The 26,704-nt window shown below is 41.4% G+C and overlaps 2 protein-coding genes across 2 annotated transcripts in view; one reads left to right on the top strand and one right to left on the bottom strand.

Moving 5' to 3' along the window:
• Nucleotides 1–26,704, top strand: part of LOC126632878 (uncharacterized) — a 57,378-nt gene that overhangs the window by 15,098 nt on the left and 15,576 nt on the right. The window lies entirely within an intron of this gene.
• LOC126632882 (coatomer subunit beta-1-like) lies at nucleotides 21,607–23,468 on the bottom strand. Its single transcript, XM_050303415.1, has one exon. The coding sequence runs from the start codon at nucleotides 23,178–23,180 to the stop codon at nucleotides 21,771–21,773; it is 1,410 nt and encodes a 469-aa protein (XP_050159372.1). The 5' UTR covers nucleotides 23,181–23,468; the 3' UTR covers nucleotides 21,607–21,770.

Genomic DNA, 26,704 nt, shown 5'->3' with positions numbered 1-26,704 from the left:
TCATGCCGGGAGATTAGCCAACGCCTCCGGGGAAGCCGATGACGATGGGATAACACGTCCTGGACAAGGGCGCCAAGATGATGCAGTCCCTCAAACTGGTGAAACAGATGAGCCAGCACGTGTGCACTTTTGCACTCTACAGCCACGACATGACTCGTCAGATCGAGACCCACCACTACGTCACTCGCCTCAACCAGGACTTCCTCCAGTGCGCCGTCTATGACTCCGACGACTCCCACGACTGCCTAATCGATGTAGAATATATTGTGTCTGATAAGATATTTAAGTTGCTGCTTCCGGATGAGCAAAAGCTTTGGCATTCGCATGCTTACGAGATCAAAGCAAGCATTTGGGTCAATCCTTAGATCCCCGAGATGATTGGCCAACCTGAGCTCCAGAATTTGGCCAAAAATTACGGCAAGTGCAGACCTTCCTGCTTTCACTCGACAACGAGGTTGCAGAGGCAACACCGCCCGATTTGGCTAAAGTGCCTTTCACGGATTAGATCTTGTCGACAGAAAAATCAGAGAAGGAAGATGCAAGAATCTCCGACTATTTTGATGTGATTGCAAGAACAAGCACATGTGGTCTTATGGTCTGGGAAGTCATCTGCGCTGAGCACGGCATCGACGCCACCCGCCGATACCAGGGCGACAACGAGCTCCAGCTGAAGACTCGTCAGATCAGGGTCCTACGATCAGATTTTCCAATGGGGTAAATCAGGAGAGCCTCATTAAGTCGAGTGGTGCGAATGTGGCGTAAGAATTGTTCTCGGCTCTAAGGAACTTCAGGACTCGCTTCGGAGAGAGAGATTTGGGGAAGTCAACCATGGCAGTGGCAGAGTTGCAAATTTGTGTGGTTGCAGTGTTTCATTATACAGCATGTTAACGGTAACTTTTGCTTCGGCTACAAGGGGGAATCGCTGCCGTTGAATCGGTGAGTCATCTCGCAATACAACACCGTACAGCAAAACGCCCTCGCTTCGCTGTGAACTTGTCTCTGGAAAAGCAGATTCAAAAACTAGCATGCTTTGCCCACCCACCAGGAGCGTTTGTTTTGCCCATGACCCACCAATAGCGTTTTTAGAAATTGGGATTGGAGTACACCAGCTGGTGTTCAGACAGCAGAAAAAGAAAAAGAGAAAAGAGAAAAATGGAGGCTCTCCTTGAGAGCACATGGGGGACAACGCAAAAGAAAAAAGAAAAAGGGAGATCTTACTAAAGCCAAAGAAGATGCCTACACTTTCATCATGCATGTTCCTATTTTCTGAGAAAGCTACGGGAAGACCTAGGAGGAAGATAAGGGTTTCCTTACTTTAAAGTGATGTAATTTACTTTTCTTATCTTTTGCAGACATCTGTATAAACTCCATCAGATGGTAATAATAAAAAATCAAAAAAAAAAAAAAAGGCAAAGCCCAAAATAAATGGCCTGGAATGTCATGTGGATGGCCAAGGCCCATATGCCCAAAAGAGCCAGGCCCTATGGCTTCAAGTTTATTCGGCACCCTGCCACTTTTATCACCAACCAGGTGATCAAAAGTACGCCCAGTACTCCCCAAATTATTCGGCAGCCTGCCTCTATTATCACCAACCAGGTGATCAAAAGTACACCCAGTACTCCAAAATTATTCGGCTGCCTGCTGTTATTATCACCAACCAGGTGATCAAAAGTACACCCAGTACTCCAAAATTATTCGGCTGTCTGCTGCTATTATCACCAACCAGGTGATCAAAAGTACGCCCAGTACTTCAAATTATACATGAGCATTACTCATGTCAATCATACATAAACATTCATGAGCATTACTCATATCAATCATACATAAACATTCATGAACATCACTCATGTCAACATTCATGAGCATCACTCATGTCAACATCCATGAGCATCACTCATGTCAATCAACATAAACATTCATGAGCATCACTCATGTCAATAAGCTTCAAAAAACTTCATTTACAGAGCTCTAGCTTCAAAAGCTTCATTTACAAAGCTCTAGCTTCAAAAACTTTATTTGCATAGCTCTAGCTTCAAAAGCTTCATTTACAAAAGCTCTAGCTTCAAAAGCTTCATTTACATAGCTCCAGCTTCAAAGCTTCACTTGCAAAGCTTCACCTACAAAGCTTCAGTGTAGGGTATACAAATACCGCATCCGAACAACCGCCACTTCGGCCCATACATGGATTCAATTTGAAGTCTCCAGCCAACATACTCTATTGACCGAAGACTTGGTGGACTACATTATGTACCATATATTGGGCCTCAACTAGGCCTCATAAAAAATACTTGGGGGACTTAGCCCATTATTTATGTACTGAGGAGCGAGCCCTTATTTTATAAAAAAGACTCTCTCACATTCATTAGAGAGCAACGCCGCCAGCTGAGCAACCGCCTCGCCGCAAGTATCACTCATAACCCATCACTTATGTATTGAGGAGCGAGCCCTTATTCTATAAAAGGGACTCTCTCACCACCATTAGAGAGCATCGCCGCCTACTGAGCAACCGCCTCGCCGCGAGCATCAACTCCAGCCCATCATTTATGTATTGAGGAGCAAGCCCTTATTCTATAAAAGGGACCCTCTCACCTTCAACGCCACAAGCCGAGTAGCCTCGCAACATGTGATAGTTGAGCATCATTTCACTTGAGCACCGCCTCATATCAAGTATCAGTTCAAGACGACATCTAGTTACTTTGGCCTACACATGGATTGAATTTCAAGTCTCTAGCCAAAAGACTCTCTTGACTGAAGACTTGGGGGACTATTGTTTGTACCATACTTACGGCCTTCGTATTTAGATCTCGTATAAATACTCGGGGGACTTAAATGTAATTATGTAATAAAGGAAGGGGCAAATATGTAATAAGTGAGGAGCCCTTATTCTATAAAATGACTCATCACCCTCACAATTAGGGGAGGCCAATTCCTAGGCCCTTTCACCCTCAAAAGCTCTCTCTCACAATCCTCTCAGAAATACCATAATCAGTGTGGACGTAGCCCAAACATTGGGGGTGAACCACGATACATCTTTGTGTTATTTACTTTCTTGCATATTCACGGTCAGATTTACGTTATTCCAAGACCTACGGTTTTGTGCATCAACAATGTATATAATTATGAATAGATCCTAGCTAACACAAAAAAGAAAAGTATAGCTAGTTGATTCTTGTTTTATCATCTCATCCATCACTATGAGAAATCACAACGAAACTCTCCATTTTCAGCTTCTTAATAAAGTTTAAATAGTGTTTAACAAACTCTAGTAAAATGGAGAAATTTCAAAAATATCTTCAAAACTTAAAATATGTTTTCGACCAACTAAACGTCGTTAAAACACCATAAACCATCTTTAAAAGCAACAAATAAGAGTCAATTTAGAATCATCTCATTGTTCCTTTTGAAAAAAAAATTCTTAGGTTGAGACAAATACGACAACTCAAAAGACGCTATTTAGTATCACGCTAGCATTTGCTTTGTTAATTTGATGTTCTAGTCTTGCGTCAAAACACATATAGAATAGCACATCTGATTAGTAAATTGATAGCACAATAACTACACATTTGAGCTCATTTGACAAATTATATCATATCCTGATGTGCCTAAATATGGAATAACAATGCATAGACATATGAAAAAAATTGGAAACAGAGGGAATTAGATGCAATTTTGTTTCTCTTTCCCTCACTCCCCCCCCCCCCCCCCCCTCTTCATCAATTTCTGGTGAGGACTTGGTGGTGGGTTTGGAAGGAAGGAGGTGGTGGATACTAACGGACTGTGTAAAAGGAAAGGTAGTCTCTCCTTTGTTTTTTCTTTCAGTTTTTGCTTGCTTTGAATCTTATGCTTTACCCAAGGATATTAAGCTTTACTTTGGTCCCTTAATATATATATATATATATATGTATGTATGTATATATGTATGTATGTATGTATGCAGAGCCAGCCCTGAGGGTGTGCAACATGTACCACCGCACAGGGCCCCCGATTCGGAAGGGCCCCTAAACTTTCATTACATTACATGTATACATATGCATATAAAATATATTAGATGCAGAAAATAATCTTATCTGTGGTTCTAGAACAAGCGGTTTAGCTCTTCTTTTTTATAGCCCATGTGCTAGGTTCAAATCCTAGTGATATTGTTTTGTTATATTTTAAGCTTTTGCAAATTTGTAAACAGGAGATAACAAAAAGGCATCCAACGTGTATCGAACTCAAGACCTTTGAAGGTAAGAAAAAATACCTGGCTAATCAAACAACTTATTTTTGTTGCAATAACTTGTAATATTTTAGTTTTATATATGAAAAAATTGAAAAAAAATGAAGGGCCTCAATAATCAGGGCCGGCCCCTTAGGTATGTATGTGTGTGTGTGTGGCATTCGGATCTAAGTCCAGACAAAATTATAAAGGGGTGGGAATGTTCCCAGCGACTGGCTGACTACTCTTTTCCCTTAGTATGTCAAAGCCAAAGTTTAAACTTTAAAAGAAAGTAAATGTGTTTGATTCTGCGATAAGATCATAAAAGTACGTAGGGCCTTGGAAAATCAATGTTCAAACCACACATTCTTAAAGCTTGGAAGTTACATGTCACTTAGAACTACAATCTAGTGACATTTATTTTCACTTCTAACTTATAATTAAGTGAGGGGTCTAGGCTCGGAAGTTACAACGTATATATATGCACTCAACTTTTCAAATACTTAATTACCAATGAAAGGAATAATAAAACAGAAATGCCTAAGATTGATCATCACGCCTCTGAGATGATCCCTAAAAGCCCCCAAAGAAAACAAGAAGATGGTATCATTACCCACAACCCTCTATGTTGTTCCTGAAAGCAATCTAGAAGGATGTCATTCTATGTAGACAACTCACTCACTCTCAATTTCTTTAACTGAACACTAACTATTTCTTAAATTGAACAGTAGTACTATCATTCTTTCTTAAACTGAACACTTATGCTACCACTATTTCTTAAACTAAAAACTGTCTATTTCTTAAACTGAACACTAGTACTATCACTATTTCTTAAACTGGAGACTAACTATTCCTTAACAGAAGACTAACTATTTATTAAACTGAACACTAGTACTATCATTACTTCTTACACTGAACATTGACTATTTCTTAAACTCAAAACTAACTATTTCTATAACTGAACACGGGTACTATTACTATTTCTTAAACTGAATACCGATGCATAACTAAACCGAAAACTGATTATTTCTTAAAATTGAATAATGACTATTTCTTAAACTGAATACTGGTGCTATAACTATTTCTTAAACTGAAAGCTGATTATTTCTTAAAATTGAACACTTACTATTTCTTAAACTGAATATTGATTATCTCTAGAACTGAACCTACGTATTATCACTATTTATTACAATGAGTATTTTTAATATGCATGAAATTAAAAACACAATTTCAAGGCACCCACAAGTGCAACCCATAAAATTTCATTCACAAATCGCAACTTTATAGAATTTCGTTCACATAGATCTTCCCTATACATCTAAGTTTGAAAGTCAAATTGTCTTCCCTGTTACTCTATCATGAAAGACTTGAGTAGATACACATATTATGTGTATGGTTTTGTGCATGACTTGTATCGACGACGTATCTCAATCATATTGACAGTATATTGCTAATATACTTTCCATGTGAAGATACATTATCATTACCCTATCTATCTGAATCATGCGTATTAAACTATCTACTTGAATTATGTGCATTACACTATCTACCTAAATTATGCACACCACCCAGGTGATGAGCAAACTCGTCCTCCACCATTATGTATGGAAAGAGAAATATAATGATTATAATTATTAGTTAGATAAAAAAAATCAAAAGAAAAAAGAAAAAGAAAAGGTAAATTACACTTTACCATCTTAGGTTTAGGATCGATTTCAATTCCTTACATCTTTAAAACATTTTACTTTCATACCTCAAGTACTATTTTATTTCAATATAATATATCCATTACATTTTTCATTCATTGATCCGTTAAGAGCTGAAGTAGCTGCCACATTTGTGCCACGTGGCTACCATATTTATGCCACATGGCAAAAAAATAATTCTGTATGCATTTAAAATATTATAATATTTACCCTATTTAAAAAAAAAACAAAACAAAACAACACCAGAAATCGTCTTCCCTAACCCCTTCCCTGCAACCCAAACCCCCTATCTCAACCTACCCCCACCTCCCCCGCAATCCCCACCCCATCCACCCCCACCTCCCCCGCAACCCCCATCGAGAACGCCACCATTAGCTGCGACTTAAGCCTCAAAGCCACCTGCTCCTCATCATCTCCAGCTTGCCAATGCAAGTTGATCTGAAACCCTAATTCTTGATCCTGATTCGCCACGGATGACAAGGACGACGAAGACGAAGACTATGCCGATGATGTATAGTCGAAGGTCTTCGGTGGACCCTCTGATAAGACCCAATTCTCAATTCCCTTAATCAACCTGCAAGTAGCACAAGAAAGCTATGGAAGAAGAGGGAAAAAGAGATGAAGGAGCAAAGCTCCAAATATTTTTGTATTTAATTTCTTTGTTGTAAATTCTGATATGCCACATTTGAGGAAGTTGGGCTCCTTTTATACAGACTCTACTTCTTAAAACGCCAGCTGGCATATTTAACAATTCTTAACAATTCAATTAAAGTATAAACCTCAATTACATTTTGGGTTCATAACAATATTCCCCCCTTGAAAATTAGCCTTGTCCTCAAGGCTTAAAAATGGAATTGTGGAAGCCCTCCCAATTACTTGTTGTCCTCAAAGCAACAAGAAGTTGAATCTGCAGAAGGCACTCATTGGCAGATTCCTCCCAAGCCTTCTTCGAGTCAAGCTCCTGAACTTCCTTAATCAATTAAAGGCATGAATTCCAATAGATAGGGAGAAGATTGATGAATTCTCCTTTTGAAAAACTAGCATCTTCACTATGCAAACAGAGAGACCTACAAGCTGCCAACCTTACAGATAGGTCCTTGTCCTCTAGCAATTTGATCAAAGCATAGTAAAATAGCATTTTTGTGTCCTTTTTAATATTAGAAACCCATTGTCCCAATATCAGTGCAACTTCCCAAGGGGTGATACGCATATTTGGATGATCAATATGAACCAATAATTCTAAGCATGGTAGTGAACCAACCAAAACAGATGACTACAAAGGTGTAATACTGTCATTATTTTCAGCAACAAGACTAGCATTGTTTTGTAACAGAACTTCCACTGCATTTTAGTGACCATGAGCAACATCCCAAATTAAGGAACTTCTAGCGTCTCTTGGTGAATTAACATAAGCACCTTGGGGTTCAAACATCCATGTCCTTTTGTCAACCAACTCTACCAATTCTATGTTCCCATAAATCCTACATGTAAAAAGCAGAGATCCTCATATAACCACATCAGGTTGAGTAGGCATATCTCTGATGAACTTTTCAGCCACATTTAACAGATTAGCACGGCTAAGAAGATCCACAATGCATCCATAGTGTTCAATACGAGGATTGAGCTTGTTGATGCACAAAATCAGCGAGGACTTTGGTACAACAGAAAGTGTCAGGTTTTGTGACCTTCGCTTGGTTGCTTCGGTCACTAGTGAGGATAAGTACGTAAATGAATAGAGACAGAGAAGCAAACACAGGATGTACGTGGTTCACCCAGATTGGCTACGTCCACGGAGTAGAGGAGTTCTCATTAATTGTGAAGGGTTTACACAAATACATAGGTTCAAGCTCTGGTTTAGTGAGTTCTAGCGAATAGTTTAGTACAAAATGACATTAGAAATTATTGTGGGAGAATGATCCCTATTTATAGAGGAAAGTTTCTAGTTTTGTTCTAACATCGACACGTGTCGTGTTGTGATTGGCTTCTGATGTTGACACGTGTCGAGCTGTTATTGGCTTCTGATGTCGACACGTGTCGCATTGTGATTGGCCTCCTGGTTGAAGGGAAGCTCTTCTAGGTCCTTGACGGTATAACGTTGACCGGTGCTCGGTAGTTTCGGGATTGGTCAAGTATGGTACAAACAGTGCTCCCCTAAGTTCCCGAGTGAGGGAAGCTCCTCGGTTGGGGACTTGCAAGATCCAAGCCATTGAGTAATCACGAAACTTCTAAGTACTGAAGTGTGGTATCATTTTCACGTGCTTTATCTGTCTCATATGTAGATGTGGCATCTTCTCTGGAAGTACTTTTCCTCCATCCATGGGTGGTATCTTTAACCGATGAAGATGCACAAGGTAATGTATCAATTTCACTTGAAGCTTACTTGTAGTTTTGGGCTTGGTCAAGTGCGATACAAACCCTATAGTAGGAGTCCCCCAAGTCGCTGAGCTAGGAGATCTGCCGAAAGAGGTGACAGACAAGGTAAGCAGTCAAACTTTCAAGCAAGCAACCCAGGATCGGAGGTTCGACTTCGGCTTCCGGTTGATTGTTCTCCTTTTCCTTGTCTCTCATTCAGCTGCCAGGATAAGGAGAAACAAATGGAGAAGAGATGATATGAGATACTTTTGCTTTTGAAGAAGTAACTTTCCACAGGCTTATTCTTGAACTGTGCTTGAGGGTTTTCTGGTTCCCTTCAGAGTATAAGGCCGACTCAAGAATTTGAGGGTCAAAACAAGTCCATCAAATCTAGAGTACGTTCGACCTTGATGATATGGGATACTTTTGCTGTTGACGGAATAATGAATGTGGTATGGAAATGTGTCGTGCTGTAGTGATCTGTTTCAGCTCACCGTTGAACCTTCTGCTTCAATCTTTTGCATGGCAGAAGTGGTGTGCAACCTTTGCATTTAAATGGTCCTTCAGAACATTCCTTCATAGTGACTCATCCACGCTTGGCAACTTCAGTGTAAAGAGCCAATATCTGATCAACTTTCATGAGGTATTTGCCGGTGGAATTCGTGACCTTGACAGCAGTTGAGGATGAGTACTCGAGAGCAATGCTAAGTAAGCAACCAGGCAAAGGTTCCAGGCAGTCAGTTCCAGATTGGAGGTTTGATTTTAGGTTCCGACTGACTGCTCTCTTTCTCCTTGTCCTGCAGGTGTGGACAAGGACAAAGACAAAGACAGGGAGAAAGCATGATATGGGATACTCTTGCTTTCGACCCTGATGATATGAGATACTCTTGTTCTTGGTGTGGCTTATTTACTGAGGTATTATCGGGGGGAAATAAAGCTGAGTATTTCGAGAGGTTATGTTGAGGGTGCCTTCTCGAATACGAGAAAGGGTTGAGCATTTTTGCAGGTTTGCCTGTCCGTTGAGGAAGGAGGTCGATGTATATAGGGATTTCCCAATAACAAGTAGTAATGCTATTCCTTTACCCTTCTTGGTCACAGCAATGTAGTGGGAGCTGCCAGCTTCACGTGTTTTAACTTTGTCAGAGCACTTTGAAAAAGTGGTATGTGGTATCTGGAAAGCTGATGTTACGTGTGAAGATTACAGACAAGCTTTATCTAAGGAAATCTGGCTCTCTAAGTTCTGAGAGTTGTGCCTCTTCGGTTTTCGAACAAGCAATCCCGTCGAGGATCTGACTCTCGAGATTCGGAAAGCGGTGCTACTTCAGTTTTTGAGAAAGTAATTATGTTGGGAGTCTTTTCTCGAATGTGAGTAAAGGTTGGACGTTCTTGCCAACCTGTCTTGCCGCAAAACACGGAGGTCGACACACATAAGGACTTTCCAGTTGTCAAGCAGTGGTGCTGTTCCTTTACCCTTGTGGGTAATAGTAGGGTAGCTGGAACTTCGAAATTCTCGTGCCTAAACTTTGTCAGAGATCTTTGACAAAGTTATATGTGGTACCCGAGGAGTTGATGGTGCATATGGAGAGCAGTGATTGAACAGTAAGATTCACGTGCTTTCTACTTCACCAGAAATCTTCGACAGATTGCCCGTAATTTCCGCAAAGCTGAGTGTGCATGTGACAGGTGCTGACGAGGCTGAAAAAGCAGGTGCTTCTTCGATTTCTGAGATCAGCCCTCGTGGTCTCTGAGCAGCCCAGCTTTTGAGAAAGCAAACGCCTCTTCGATTTCTGAAGCTCCGTCGAGTGCAGATTTTTATAGAGGCTGGCATTAAGTTCCACAGCACACTTGAATCTCTACCAGTAGAAGCTCCCTTCTTGCACTTCTAAGATCTTGATTTGTCTGACCTCTTCCCTTTTCAACACATTTGAAAATGTCTGGACCCTCCGACCGTCGTTTTGACTTGAACCTTGGAGAAGAGACAGCCACGCCTTCTCCAGACAACATATGGCGCCCATCCTTCATATCCCCTACTGGTCCTCTTACCGTTGGGGATTCTGTGATGAAGAATGATATGACCGCTGCAGTGGTGGCCAGGAACCTTCTCACTCCCAAAGATAACAGACTACTTTCCAAACGGTCTGATGAGTTGGCTGTTAAGGACTCTCTGGCTCTTAGTGTTCAGTGTGTAGGTTCTGTGTCTAATATGGCCCAACGCCTATTTGCTAGAACCCGCCAAGTTGAATCATTGGATGCTGAAGTGATGAGTCTCAAACAGGAGATTAGAGGGCTCAAGCATGAGAATAAATAGTTGCACCGGCTCGCCCATGACTATGCTACAAACATGAAGAGGAAGCTTGACCAGATGAAGGAATCTGATGGTAAGGTTTTACTTGATCATCAGCGGTTTGTGGGTTTGTTCCAAAGGCATTTATTGCCTTCGTCCTCTGGGGCTGTACCTGGTAATGAAGCTTCAAATGATGAACCTCCAATGCCTCCTCCTTCTGGGGTTTTGTCAAGTACTGAGGCTCCGGATAACCACCCTCCGGTGCTTTCTCTTTCTGGGGCTCTACCGACTGCTGAGACTTCCCCTAAGCAACCTTTGTGAAGGCTCCTTTTTGTTTGTTTATTTTGACTCATGTATATGTACATATTTGTGGCTTATTGAAAATATTAATAAATAAGCTTTGCTTCATTTCAACATATTGTGTTAAATACACCAAAGCCTTCTTCAGAAAGTTCTTTGAATTTTTTCTTTTGTTGAAACCTGTATTGTTGAAGCTTTGTGAGTGAAGCGGGTAGTTTGAGGTAGTGTTCCCTTAATTTCCCGAGTGAGGAAAAATTCTCGGTTGGAAACTTGAAAAATCCAAGTCACTGAGTGGTTGTGAGACTGCCGAGTATCAAGGTGCAGTAGCATATGGTGGGAGTCCCCCAAGTCTTCAGGCGAGGAGAGTTGCAGAATGAGGTGTCTTGCTTGCTACTAATTTGTCAAAGTAACGAAGCCGTGTTTTGATGTCACACCTTCATATATGCCTTATCTAAAAATATTTCCAACTTTTGTGTGTTTGATGCTGCATGCTATTGACTAGACAAGATCAAGTGCAATTAGTAGCTTTTCTCTCTTTTTCATCTTTTCTTTGGTGGAATTGCTTTTCGTTTCCACTAATCAGCCTGAGTGGAAGCAAGATAACACCATTCTCTATAGCTCAGATCGCAAAGTCGTCTTCATGAAAGTTGTTCCTTATCTTGTGAACTATAACATATCCAAATTTGAGATCCATCGGAGTAGTACAACTTCAGAAATTCAGGTATGATGAGTAACTGTTCATCAATTTTCTGTTAACCCGTCAGACCTGTTGTGAGCTTCTAAACTCCATTTTTTCTTGTTCAGCTCAACATACTTTCCTCATCGAAGTTGTTCCTCACCTTGTCAGCTACAACATATCCAAATTTGAGATCCATCGGAGCAGTACAAATCCAGAAATTCAGGTATGATGAGTGACTGTTCATCATTTTTCCGTCAACCTGTCAGACTTGTTGTGAGCTTCGAAAATCCATTTTCTCTTGTTCAGATCAACATACTTTCTTCATCGAAGTTGTTCCTCACCCTGTCAGCTACAACATATCCAAATTTGAGATCCATCGGAGCAGTACAAATCCAGAAATTCAGGTATGATGAGTGACTGTTCATCATTTTTCTGTCAACCTGTCAGACTTGTTGTGAGCTTCGAAACTCCATTTTCTCTTGTTCCGATCAACATACTTTCTTCATCAAAGTTGTTCCTTATCATCTCTTTCATGACATATCAAAAATTCAGAATGAACTAACGGTTAAATATTTCCAGATCTTCGAAACATCACAGCAGTCTTTAAATTTGCGGGAATCCGACTGTCGTGTTTGGAGCCTCAACACTTTAATTTCCGTCGCTCAAACAGAAACGATTCCTTCTTGAAAGTTGGTCATCTGCTCAAGAACTATAGGGTGTCCAAAATTCAGCTCCACTGGAGAAGAGAAAAGGTTGCAGAAATTGGATAGATGAAAGGAGGCGGAAGAGGAAAAGAGGGAAAGAGGTTGCTTGGGTTGGTTTTGTAGTTAAACTTGGGATTTTGGCTTGTTGTTTGATTTATTATAATATGTTTGGAAACATATACATAATTGCTTGTTTGGTTATGACAGGGATGTTGTGGGTGTAGAACAAAACAAATGTTTGTGTGGACCCATGTTTTTGTACAGGTTCAAGGGAATCTTGGTTTTGTGAACAAAATTTGTTTATTTGTCACAAGGTTTTGTGTTTGGGAAATAGTTTAATAGGTAAGGTTTATTGACTATAGATTTTTGCTTGGGTATATAGCGTGACTAGTTGAAGCTATTTTTAGGATACAAAACTTGAATTAGTTTCGCACTATCTTGATGAAGAGTGTGCGAACCTTTTATATGTTTTGGTGTTGAAATTTTGTATTGTAGGTGAAGCATTGGGGTTGAAGCTTGATAGGTGAAGCTTTATAGGTGAAGCTTTGGTGTTGAAGCTTTATAGGTGAAGCTTTGTGTTTGAAGCTTTATAGGTGAAGCTTTGGGGTTGAAGCTTGATAGGTGAAGCTTTGTGTTTGAAGCTTTATAGGTGAAGCTTTGGTGTTGAAGCTTTATAGGTGAAGCTTTGTGTTGAAGCTTTATAGGTGAAGCTTTGGGGTTGAAGCTTGATAGGTGAAGCTTTGTGTTTGAAGCTTTATAGGTGAAGCTTTGGTGTTGAAGCTTTATAGGTGAAGCTTTGTGTTGAAGCTTTATAGGTGAAGCTTTGGTGTTGAAGCTTTATAGGTGAAGCTTTGTGTTGAAGCTTTATAGGTGAAGCTTTGGGGTTGAAACTTTATAGGTGAAGCTTTGTGTTGAAGCTTTATAGGTGAAGCTTTGGGGTTGAAGCTTTATAGGTGAAGCTTTGGGGTTGAAGCTTTATAGGTGAAGCTTTAGTGTTGAAGCTTTATAGGTGAAGCTTTTGTTGGCACCATAAATTGATTGTGCTTCGCACTATCTTGATGAACATAGTGCGAAGCTTTTGAGATTGATACTTGTCCTCCATTGATGAAGCTTTTGTTGGCACCATAAATTGATTGTGCTTCGCACTATCTTGATGAACATAGTGCGAATCTTTTGAGATTGATATTTGTCCTCCATTGATGAAGCTTTTGTTGGCACCATAAATTGATTGTGCTTCGCACTATTTTGATGAACATAGTGCGAAGCTTTTGAGATTGATATTTGTCCTCCATTGATGAAGCTTTTGTGGGCACCATAAATTGATTGTGCTTCGCACTATCTTGATGAACATAGTGCGAAGCTTTTGAGATTGATATTTGTCCTCCATTGATGAAGCTTTTGTGGGCACCATAAATTGATTGTGCTTCGCACTATCTTGATGAACATAGTGCGAAGCTTTTGAGATTGGGAGTTGAATCCCATTGATGAAGCTGCTGTGTTCCCCTTCCCTTTTTTTTTTTTTTTTTTTTTGTTTTTTGTTTTTTTTTCTTCGGAAAACTAGAAATTTGAAAATGTGGGAGAGACAACGTATACAAATTTTGCTTCCATACTGTTAAGCGAGAGATTGTGATGCAAGCCACATCTTGTAGTAGTCGAAGGTTTGGATGAACCATATAAATTGAATTTGCTTCGAACAGTCTTGATCAAGAGAGTTTGAAGCTTTCTATAAGTTGTAGTGTTTGCATTGTTACAGAGGAGAAATGTCTGAAGCAAATGCAAGAGGGCTGAAGAGCTGGATCTTCGTATACCATGCATTGAAGCCATTGTTGGCTTGCAATAAGACTTTGTTGGTGACTATAGCTCTTGTTAGGCATAAGTGCTCCCCTAGTTGAGTTGTAAAGCTTGATGGTTTTTGATTATTTGTGAATGCTAGGAGTTCACATGTACAAGTTGTACCACTCGTCTTCTGGTTAATGGAATGAATGGTAGGTTGCTTTCATCACTTGGTTGGTGGTACGAATGTGAATTCCTTAATCACCTTTCATCACATTTCATCACCTGGTTGGTGACATGAAGGAGAGTACGCGTTGTACATTTCATCACCTGGTTGGTGGCATGAAGGAAAGTACGCGTTGTACATTTCATCACCTGGTTGGTGGCATGAAGATGAGTTCCTTCTTCACCTGATTGGTAATAAGGGTGGCAAGTTTCCAAATTATATTAGAGTACGGGTTGTACATTTCATCACCTAGTTGGTGGTACGAAGGTGAGTTCCTTCATCACCTAGTTGGTGAGAATAAGGGCAAGGTGTCGAGGCACATTGTGGCAAATGTCGAATGACACAAAATGTGTTGAACCCTTTCGAAGCACAATTGGCTTATGTATGGATGTGTTGGAATGTATGATGTTTATGCATGAATGTGTTGGAATGTATGATGTTTATGTATGAATGTATTGGAATGTATGATGTTTATGTATGAAAGTGTTGGAATGTATGATGTTTATGTATGAATGTGTTGGAATGTATGATGTAGATCCTTTGTATAGTCTTGTTGACACATACTTAGATTTTGTTTTGTATTGGAAACATTTGCGTTGAAGCTTCAACACTTGAGTGTTTCATTGCTCAGAATGGAAAAGAGTTTATGGCCGAGTTGGCTAAATCACCTCTTTATTGAATTCATACCAAATGGTCTTTGTTACATAGGATGCCGAACGGCTGTAGCTTAACACTTGTACAATGTGAGTCTATTTGTAATAGTACTTCAAGTGGTCAGCATTCCATGGATGGCCAAGGGTCTTGCCGTCGGAGTTTCTGAGCTTGTAGGAGCCAGGGCGGCTGATGCCGACGACCTCGAACGGTCCGTCCCAGTTAGGACTGAGTGTTCCTTCACTCGGGACTCTATCACAGAGTAATCTTTTCTTCAGTACCCAGTCTCCCACTTTGAAAGAGCGAGGTTTGACCCTTGAGTCGTAGTAGTTGGAGATGCGCTGCTTGTAGGCGACATTCCTCAGGTGAGCCTGATTTCTGTGTTCCTCGACTAGATCCAGGTTGAGGGTGAGTTGCTTGTCGTTCTTACTCTGTATGTAGTTCTGGATTCGGTATGTTGCTTGCTCAAGCTCAACTGGGACAACTGCTTCTGTACCAAAAGCAAGTGAGAATGGAGTTTCTCCTGTGGAAGTCCGATATGAAGTGCGGTATGACCAAAGGACTTGGGGTACGAATTCTGGCCAACAACCTTTAGCTTTGTCCAAGCTAGTTTTCAGAGTGCGCTTAATTATTTTGTTAACGGCCTCGACTTGTCCGTTAGACTGGGGATGGGCTGGAGAGGCAAAACATAAGTTGATGTTGAACTTAGAGCAGAACATCTTGAACTTCTTGTTGTCGAACTGCCGCCCATTGTCCGTGACTATCGCATTGGGAATGCCGAATCTGCAGAGGATGTTCTTCCATACGAAGTCTTCTATTTTTCCCTCAGTAATGGTTGCCAAGGGTTCTACTTCAGCCCACTTTGTGAAGTAGTCAACTGCAACGATTGCATAGCGGACATTGCCTTTCCCTGCAGGCATTGGGCCGATCAAATCAAGTCCCCATTGGGCGAAGGGCCAAGGGCTGATCATAGGAGTGAGCGGCTCGGGAGGGGAGTGAGGGATAGTTGCGTAGCGTTGACACTTATCACATGAGCGAGATATTCTGATGGCATCTTGGTGGAGTGTTGGCCAATAGTATCCTTGGCGAAAAGTCTTGTGTGCTAGGGATCGAGACCCAGCATGATCTCCGCAGACTCCTTCATGTATTTCCCGAAGGACAATTTCCGCCTCCGCAGGTGTAAGGCATCTTAGGTATGGCAGGGTGAAACCGCGCTTGTAGAGTTGGTCATTAATGATCAGGTAGCGGGCAGACTTGTATCGAATCTGCTTAGCTTTGACTTTGTCAATTTGGAGGGTGCCATGAGCAAGGAATTTATAAATTGGGGTGATCCAACTATCTTCTTGTTGTAAATTGCACATCTCCGCGACCATGGTGCTTGGTTCTGCCAACAATTCGACATGAATTTTTCTCCCAATCTTGTCTTCCACTGCCGAGGCGAGGCGAGCCAAAGCGTCTGCATGACTGTTTGCCGCTCGAGGAACTTGGGTGATCTGGTAGTGGAAGTGCTTGAGCAAAAGTCGCGTTTGCGCAAGATATGCTGCCATGGAGCTATCCTTAGCATCAAAGTTGTTTGTGACTTGGTTGACCACTAATTGGGAGTCACTGAAGATATCAATTCGTTTAACCCCAAGGTGTTTGGCCAAACGTAAGCCTGCTAGAAGGGCTTCGTATTCGGCCTCGTTGTTCGATGCCTTGAATTTGAAACGAAGAGCGTATTCCATCGCCACTTTGTCGGGGGTAGTGAGGACTAATCCTGCTCCGCAACCCTGTTAGTTGGATGAGCCATCAACATACAGACTCCATGCTGGGGTCGTTGATTCTACTTTCTGAGCTTCCGATGGTAATGAAGCTACTGCTTCAGGTGTAGAAGCAATGTCAACAGGATATGTGAAGTCGGCGATGAAATCTGCTACTGCTTGACCTTTTTCGGCTGGTTTTGGTTGGTAGGAGATGTCAAACTCACCCAATGCTATCGCCCATTTGATCATTCGTCCAGACGTGTCAGGACTCTGGAGTATCTGTCGAATAGGGTGATTGGTAAGCACGATGATGGCGTGTGCTTGGAAATAAGGGCGAAGTTTCCGAGCAGACATGACCAATGCTAGAGCTAATTTCTCAATGTTGGAGTATCGTGTCTCCGCATCTTGTAGGGCCTTGCTAGCGTAGTAGACGGGCCGTTCGACACCACTGTCCATTCGAATAAGAACAGAATTGACTGCTGAAGCCGAAACCGATAGATAGGTGATGAGAGTGTCACCAACTTCTGGTTTGGAGAGCAGAGGGGCTTTACTCATGTACTCTTTGAGGTTCCTGAATGCCTTGGCACATTCCTCCGTCCATGTAATGTACTTCTTATTTCCCTTGAGTGCTTTGAAGAAAGGAGCACATCTGTCTGTGGCCTTAGAGATGAATCTGGTTAAGGCTGCCACCTTGCCAGTAAGGCTTTGGATGTCTTTTGAAGTTATTGGCTCTTTCATGTCGAGGATTGCTTTGATCTTTTCAGGGTTAGCTTCAATGCCTCGTTGGCTAATCATGAAGCCTAAGAATTTGCCAGAGCACACGCCGAAGGCACATTTGTTGGGGTTCAACCTCATTCGATACCTCTTTAGAATGGTGAAAGTTTCAGATAGGTTGGTGATGTGTTGGTCAGCATGTTTGCTTTTGACTAGCATATCATCAACGTAAACTTCCATGCTCTTCCCAATTTGTTCGGCGAACATTGAATTGACCAGTCTCTGATAAGTTGCTCCTGCATTCTTTAGGCCGAAAGGCATGACTTTATATCAATATAGTCCCATGTCAGTAGTGAAGGCCGTGTGTTCTTGGTCTGAGGGGTTCATGAGGATTTGGTTGTATCCTGAATAAGCGTCCATGAAGCTCAATAGCTCACACCCTGCCGTAGAGTCTATAAGTCTATCAATGAGAGGAATGGGGAAACTATCCTTCGGGCATCCTTTGTTTAGGTCAGTGTAGTCGACACACATTCTCCACAAGACCTTTTGAAGCAGGAGACTTTCCTTGGTCTGATTTTTCTTAACAAGGACAACATTTGCTACCCATGTTGGGTAATTGACTTCACGGACGAAGCCTATGTCCTTGAGTTTTTCAACTTCTGCTTTCATCGCCTCGTATCGTTCAACATCATAAGATCTTCGCTTCTGTTTTACTGGTTTGGTCTTGGGATCAATACTCAAGTGGTGACAGATGATATCGGGAGAGATGCCCGGCATATCTTTATATGACCAAGCGAAGACCTCGGCGTTCTCTTGCAAAAAGGAGATCAGCGACAACCGAATGGATGGTGACAAAGTGGTGCCAATCTTCACCATGCGGTCTAGATGGTCTTTGGAGATAGAGACCTTCTCTAACTCTTCAGCGGGTTGTGCTTGCTGGGTGAATGAGTCATCTCGAGGGTCGTCGGGTTGACTGTTGCCATCCTAAAGACCCGAGTTAGATTCATCTGGACTGGTCTTTACGACTTGGTTATGTATAAAGAGAGTCTCCTTGGGGACAGGCAGGTGTTGTTGTTTGACTGAAGTGTTGTAACATGATCGAGCACTAAGTTGATCTCCCCTGATGTACCCATTGCCGAAAGGGGTTGGAAACTTCATCAACAACATATGTGTGGATACCATGGCCTTGAGATCATTGATGCCTGTGCGCCCAAAGATGACATTGTATGCCGTCGGGCAGTTGACCACTAGGAAGTTAGTGGTAATAGTAGCTGTGTAGGGGCATGTACCAATGGTGAAGGGTAAGTGTATACTCCCTAAAGGTTGCACGATATCGCCAGAGAAGCTTATCAGAGGAGAAATCGAGCGATCGAGCAAGTGTTCAGCTACATTAAGTGCCTTGAAAGCTTCAGCAAACATGATATTGACTGAAGCACCTGTGTCTATCAGGATTCGTTTCACATCAAAATTTGCTATGTGAGCTTCCACGATCAGCGGGTCATTGTGAGGGTAGATGATACCTCTTTCTTCCTCAGGGTAGAAACATATTAGATCCCAGTTAGGCTTTTGATACTTGCCTCCTCTGATGTCTTCCACGTGAAACACTTGATGGCTAGGTCTCAAAGTTCGTTCACTGCTTTTCATGGCCCTATTGGAAGATTCAGACATGGGTGTGCCGCCGCTTATGGAATATATCACATTCACCTGGTGTTGGTTACGGTTATCCCTTTGAGGGTGAAGGAGGAACTGATCAATTTTTCCTTCACGTGCCAAAGCTTCAATATGGTCACGGAGGATAATGCACTTCTCACTATCATGGCCATTATACTCGTGGTAGCAGCAAAACATGCCCGTGTTCTTCGTGGACTTGTAATCTGGCTGTCTTGGCTTTGGCTTTGGTATCAGGTGAGCTATACTAGGGTAGATGGCAGCACATGTAGCATTCAAAGAGGTGTATGTCTCATACCTCGGGGTAGGGCCTGTCTTGACACGTGATTGGCCCACTGCATTGACTGCCTGGGGGCGGGCATTATTGTGACGATATCCTGAGTTATCGCGATAGTGCCCCTTATTCTTTTTATTAAAATGAGATTGGTGAGGATGGAAGTCTTTCCTTTTGCCCTGAGATTGATATGTCTGCTGACTTGGCGAAGCATTAAATGAGGCAGGGGGGTGTGCTGCTACCATTTGGAAGGTTAAGGTCTTTTCATTTGGTTGGATCTGGCCTCCACTCCCTACTTGCTGATAAGGGGTGACTGTAAGGGGTTTCCCTTGATATGTCCTTGCCTCGGCGGAGGCATGGTTGTAAGCTTGTGTCATCACCTCAGAGTAAGTCTTCCAAGTGTTGGCATTGATCATGTACTTGAAGAAACAGTCACATAAGCCTGCCGTGAAAGCCTTGAGGGTGGTCTTGTCATCTGCCTCAGCGCAGCGAGAATACTCATGGCTGAAGCGGCCAGCGTACTTTCGTAATGACTCGTCCGGCTTCTGGCGAATAGTGTACAAGTCATCTGCGGAATGCAAGCGATCGGTCTGGAAGATGTGTTGAGAGACAAACAGCTTCCTCAACTCTTCAAATGAGTCTACTGTCTCAGGTGGAAGACGGCAATACCAGTTTAAAGCTCCGCCAGAGAGGGTGGAGGGGAAGAGAAGGCATCGTTCTTCGTCGGTGTGTCCCCGGTATACCATGGTAGACTCAAAGAGGTTAAGGTGTTCAATCGGGTCTTCCCTTCCAGTATAGAGCTGTAAGTCAAGCTTTTGCTTTGTCTTCGCTTGGAGGGGAGTGTTGAGGATCCTTCTTGTGAGAGGGCCAGGCCTGGGTTGGTTCCAGTCAGGTATCTCGGCTTAACGTTCAGCCTTCAGCTTGTTTACTTCCTCAAGGAGCTGCAGGACAAGGGGGTCCTGAGCGGAGTCGTGCACCACCGAAGTTTTCTTCTTTAAGTCCCCATCGCCTCTTGGAAGTAGGAAAGTTTGATCAAGATAGCGTGATCTTTCTCTGGACTCGCCATACTGACTTCTAGAGTGAGTATGTCGGAATGTTTCCGAGTCCCCAGTACCTTCATATTCTTCTGGGACTTGTTGCCTATTCTCTAGATTGGCGGCTGGCCTGGGTCGTGGAAGAGGACCGAGTCTTTCATAAACCCTTGGGTCATTGATCTTCGAGCTTATGTGGATGGGATTCTCTCGACGTTGCTTTAGGAAGTCTCGACAATCGCGATAGACAGCTTTTGATCCTTCCACTCCCTCTGTGAGAAGGTGTTTTCCTCTACTTCTCCTGCTTCGGGTTGAAGCAGCTGGGTTGAGAGAAGTCTCATGTTGATTATCACATTGATGTGTAGCTCGATCCCTATCAGGGATGTCCGTGTCGGATATCGGCGACCCTCCGTGTTGGGGGGCATTCAGTTGATTGTTGACCTCAACAGGGGCGACGAGCTTATGTGTTTGAGCTTGCCTAGCCTCATGAAGCATCTCGAAAAGTTTTTCATATTGTTCCTGGAGAACTTCATTCTTCATCGCTATCTTATTGTTCTGAACCTCTAGCTCATCGACTTTAGCTTGAAGAGTAACTCTATTTCCTTCCTGCTTTCGTTGCTTCATACTAGGTCCAGCGGGGGTGTCATTCTGTGTGTTGTGGCTTCTTTCGCTCCCCATATCGGAGAGAGATGCTTGGCCAAAAGAGAGTGTACGAGCGGTGGAAACCAGCTTGACAAAGCTGAAGAGAGTTGGAATAAGTGTCGTTTCCCACAGACGGCGCCAAATGTTGATGCACAAAATCAGCGAGGACTTTGGTACAACAGAAAGTGTCAGGTTTTGTGACCTTCGCTTGGTTGCTTCGGTCACTAGTGAGGATAAGTACGTAAATGAATAGAGACAGAGAAGCAAACACATGATGTACGTGGTTCACCCAGATTGGCTACGTCCACGGAGTAGAGGAGTTTTCATTAATTGTGAAGGGTTTACACAAATACATAGGTTCAAGCTCTGGTTTAGTGAGTTCTAGCGAATAGTTTAGTACAAAATTAGAAATTATTGTGGGAGAATGATCCCTATTTATAGAGGAGAGTTTCTAGTTTTGTTCTAACATCGACACGTGTCGTGTTGTGATTGGCTTCTGATGTTGACACGTGTCGAGCTGTTATTGGCTTCTGATGTCGACACGTGTCGCATTGTGATTGGCCTCCTGGTTGAAGGGAAGCTCTTCTAGGTCCTTGACGGTATAACGTTGACCGGTGCTCGGTAGTTTCGGGATTGGTCAAGTATGGTACAAACAAAGCTTATGATTTTCAAGATCCATGCTATGTATCCATTTATCAATGAATCGAAGCAACCATGACAAACCTCAAAGAAATGATTCAGTAATGCATTCCCTCTATAACAAGCTATGAATGTGTCCTGCATAAAGCGCACCTGAAATAGCTCCATGTAGTAATAATCGAACCGGTTATGCTTGAGAAATCTGAGTCGTTGCTTTTATCTCCTCTGTCTCCCTTAATTGTTTTTTTGAAAGCATGTTAACAAAACTTTGACAGCAAGATTTTAACCATATTTTTCTGACCTCATCACCAGTATTGCATAGCAATCTTATGCAGAGGACCATCCCGGCATAAGAATCATTGTCAATTGGATGTGGAAGAACTGGAGATTGTCCTAATTGCAACATAGAAACAACAATCAACAGTGCTTGCGAAAATGCTTTATTCACTTCAACTTTTGATGGTTGGACCCCTTCCAATCTCAGGGCAAGCTTGATCATAGGGTATGCAACAACTGTCCCAAGGAAAAAGTCACCAGTGAGAAGCAGGGATCTCAAGTTCCCAAATGCCACGGATCCTTGAAAAAGGGTAGGAGGAGAGAAAGAAATTCCAGATGAAGCATGATGTGTGGCATAAGTTCCATCAGCAAGAATAGTAGGTCTTTTAAAAGACACGGTCATGGAGTTTACTTGCTGAACCTTTTGTGAAGAATCATTACTTTCTTCTTCCGAAACCGAGAGAAAAGGCAATTCGCTTAGGCACCGTTTAATTGATGCAGTTCCACCTTTAAATTCAGCAAGTGACGTGCAACATGCTGCAAAAATCCAAAGGCCGGAAGAGCAAACCCGTGATGCTCGGATTTGGTAGAAAGTGTCTAATAGCTTTGTTATTATAGATACCCTTACTCTAAGGTTGGTTTCTATTATATCTCGGATAAGAACAATCATATCAACAGCAGAAGCAACATTACTGCCTCTTAAGAAATCCATCAACAGATGTACCACTGTGCTCGCCACTTCTGGGAACTTTATTGCATAAGAGTGAATAGCCTGAATAAGCATCTGCCCGTATTCACCATTCTTTTCTAGCTCTCCAGTATGAGTCTTGACAACTTCCCTTTTCAAAATAGGAACAAGCTCATTAATGTTTGTGCAAGTAACCAAGCTAAAAACAATGTCTATGGTCTTCCTCCTAATGTCAAGATTATGACTAGAAAGTGCCCTCAACATATCCAGGAACATATCAACTACAACTTCTCTATGAGAAGACTTTAGCTCAGTGAGCCGATCAAGAACAATAAGCTTCACATTGTTGTCACTTTGTGAAAGAAGCAGCTGATAATAGGTATTGGCAGCAGCTTTCCCCTGCTTTCCACGGTTTGTTCGACATAATTTTCGCAATAACAAAATGGTTTGTGGGATTGAATGGTTGTAGGAAGGATCAGATGGGAAGTATTTATTGGAAAACCTTTCCTTCATCGACTCAGTTATTGCCATATTGTTTTCTCTCCATCTCTTAGGCAATTCATCAAACAGATGCAATGCAAACAAATTCTTCTTCACAAATTTACCCACAAGATTCGAGAATGATGATACCATTGATAAGACCCAATTCTCAATTCCCTTAATCAACCTGCAAGTAGCACAAGAAAGCTATGGAAGAAAAGGGAATGATAGATGAAGGAGCAAAGCTCCAAATATTTTTGTATTTAATTTCTTTGTTGTAAATTCTGATCTGCCACATTTGAGGGAGCTGGGCTCCTTTTATACAGACTCTACTTCTTAAAACGCCAATTGTCATATTTAACAATTCTTAACAATTCAATTAAAGCATAAACCTCAATTACATTTTGGGTTCATAACACCCTCGGTACCATAATTGAGCATGAGATGGAAGATCTCCGAGGGCCGCTTCCATCCCAGTCCCCAAGATTGAAGTTTCAGGTTGGATTTAGGGGAGAAATGTGGGCCTAACTGAAGTTGCAGGTTGGATTTGGGGGAGAAATGTGAGGGTTGAGGATTAGGGTTTTTTGAGGAATTAGAATTGGGATTAATGGCGGGAGAGAAATCCAGACGGTCTTATGTCTTGAGCTTTGGAGTTCTCAGAGAGAGAGAGACAACAAACCTGAAAGTCGAAAACGAAGGGGTCGGGGAAGACGATTTCTAGGTTTTTTTTTCTTTAGGGTAAATATTATAATATTTTAAATGTATAAAAAAATATATTTGCCACGTAGTATAAATGTGGCAGTCACGATAACTCTTAACGGATTAATGGATGAAAAATGTAATGGATATATATGAAAGTGAAATGTTTTTAAAATATTGTAAGGAATTGAAATCGACCCCAAACCTTGTAATTTACCCCAAAAAAAACTCCTTGGCATAGGATGATGATATTGGCGCCAAAGGGAAAAGCTCCCTTATTTTCTTGCCGAATAAATAGCCCCATTTCACTACCACAAAAAATAATAGCCCCATTTAAGGATTGGTCTTGCACACGCTTTTAGTTCGTTTTTTGTTTTTGTTTTTTTTATTTTTTTTTGTTTTTTGCTTTTGTCCTTTTTATCATTAAATAAAGTTTTAATTGTTTTTTTTATTTATTAAAATTCAAAGTTTTAAAATTCTTTTTATTAATTTTCCTTAAAAATTACTCATGAAGAAAACTTATCTATTTTGATCATCTCCAAAATGATGTACGTCTTTGTGTAGCCTGGTGGCTTTGTGTTCACATAAGTTCCAACGGGTCAACAATTTGATCGGCACCAAAGAAAAGATCATCTCTAAAGTGGTAGGATTAGAAGGAATAAGTTTTCTTAATGTCTAAATCTCTTATAACCTCCTTCAAATGTGAAATCATTCACTGCTGCCTTTAATTTGCCTTGAAATTAGTGTAGATTCATTTCAAATCCTAATTGTATCTTACTATGGTGAAACGATATTATTCTCTACTTATAAATATGATGTCTTAAATTCAACTACCTCCAATGATGAATACAACATCGATGACTCATTGAGTGACAACTCAACACCCCAGTTCGTAATCAGAAAAAGATCAAGTACAGTCTTTAATTTGCCTTGAAATTATTGTAGATTCATTCAAATTCTAATTATATCTTACTTACTAAATGGGCATACTACGGTGAAGCGATATTATTCTCTATTTATAAATATGACGTCTTAAATTCAATTACCCCCAATGATGAATACAACATCGATGACTCATTGAGTGACAACTCAACACCCCAGTTCGTAATCAGAAAAAGATCAAGTACAGTAAGGGGAATCTAGGACGCCGGGAAAAGGGCACTATCACATGTCATAATTGCTTTGCTCACGGCATGGTTGGTGGAAACGTTACGTTGTGGGGATGACGCAGCCCAATTATTCTGCTAACCGCACCCTAGCGGAATTGACCATTCTACCACTGCTTTCCAACACAGATTTCGACCCTGCAAGTCAAAATATGCAGGTTCCTAATGGGTATTTTTGTCAATGCGTGTGTTCCTTCCTCTCTCCTCCATCAACGACTCCTATAGTCTTTGTCAATAATAATATAATATAAACAGTCGAGCAAGCAACGCGCATTTCAGGTCCTCATCTTTCCCTTCCGTCTAAAGTCACAAACAAGTTGAGAAAATAAGCAATGCAGAAGAAAACAAAGTGATTACGTCTACACACACACAAACATAATACATTTTATATATGTGTGTGTATACCAGACACACACACACAGAGCAAGGGGTGGTTAAGAGAGAGAACCATGGAAGGAGGAGGAAAGAAGAGGAAGATGGAGGATGAAGAGGAGAAGATTGAGAAATTTTATGCGTTGATTAGAAGTACGAGGGAGGTGCGCCAGCTTCTCAGGGGCAATTCAAATGGGTTGAAAGAGAAGAAAGATGAGAAGAAGGAAGACAGCAAGGCTGCCGGGGGTTGGAACCCGACATTTCAACCGGAAGACTTCCTTGAGGATGTTAAGATTTCTGGTCATCATGGAGGAGGTTCCTCTAAAGCAAAACAAGAAGAAGAAGAAGAAGAAGATAAGAAAGAGGAAGATAAAGAAGGTAATGGTTTAAACCTAAACCTTTCTTTGTAGGGCATGGAGCTTGTAGTTTAGTTTCATGACATTCAACCTTGCGCCTGAGGTCCCGAGTTTGATTTTCCTTCCTCCTACAACATTGCTTGTACCGGAATTTTTTTTTTTTTTTTTTTTTTTTTTTAAAGGCTTCTTTGTAGGCACTTTGTTCAGTTTTCGTTCTGGGAACTTGGGTGGTAGGTCAAATGAACTAACAGTGCAGTGTATTTTCTTCCATGTGGCTCATTGGCCTGAGCTGTTGTTTTTTTTTTTTTTTTTTTTTGGAAAATTGGCCTAAGCTTTTGTAAATTACTAAGTTGTTTACTCAATGTCAATGCTATGGCCCCTCATAGCGTATTTTCTTTTGGCGTCCTTCTCCCATTACAAAGTTTGTTGAATTTTTTCGTAAAGTTTTGGATTTGACGCGGTTTTTCTTTAAGATGTATTGTAATCAAGTAGACACTACTTCAAATTATTCAAGTAGAAAATATCTTCTTGGATCATAAACTATCACCAGTGGTAACCACTACTTCTAGCTTGAAATAAAGAAGTAAGGAGATAAAGGAGGGATGTAATAGCATGACATCAGCAAACTAAACCAACCAACCATGTATGACTCATTCAACCTTTGAAAATGCAAAATTCTAGAGTGCTTCGTAGTATGAAATACTCTTGTTGTTTTAACCGTTAGATCTTGATTTTTGTCTTGTTAGACAAAGATCACGGTTAAAGCAACCGAATGATCTCATAGTCTGCAGTACCGTAGAAAATCCCTTTGAAAATGAGCAAACTTAGTTGATTCACATCAAACCAACACTTGACCCACATTGAAGGACATCACAACCTACAAGGCTACAATAGGTCACACTTAAATGATAGATCTTTTCCGTATATAAACAAAGAAAATTACTCTAGAATGAAAGCTTTGTGCAACTTATTTTTCACTTCACTCATATAAGATGGAGTGTACGATCATGTGAGAGTTCAAAAAAGGTTACTCTAAGCCGAGATCAGAGGCACTGCCGTCTACGAGCAAATCGAAAATCGACAG

This window comes from Malus sylvestris, chromosome 8 (genome assembly GCF_916048215.2).
Source record: "Malus sylvestris chromosome 8, drMalSylv7.2, whole genome shotgun sequence".
Classification (NCBI taxonomy): Eukaryota; Viridiplantae; Streptophyta; class Magnoliopsida; order Rosales; family Rosaceae; genus Malus; species Malus sylvestris.
Note: the sequence above shows the minus strand (reverse complement) of the source record. Positions and strands in the feature narration are given on the sequence as shown.

Coding starts and splice junctions, on each gene's coding strand:
- LOC126632882 (XM_050303415.1), bottom strand. CDS start 23,180: ATGGTATCATCATTCTCGAATCTTGTGGGTAAATTTGTGAAGAAGAAT.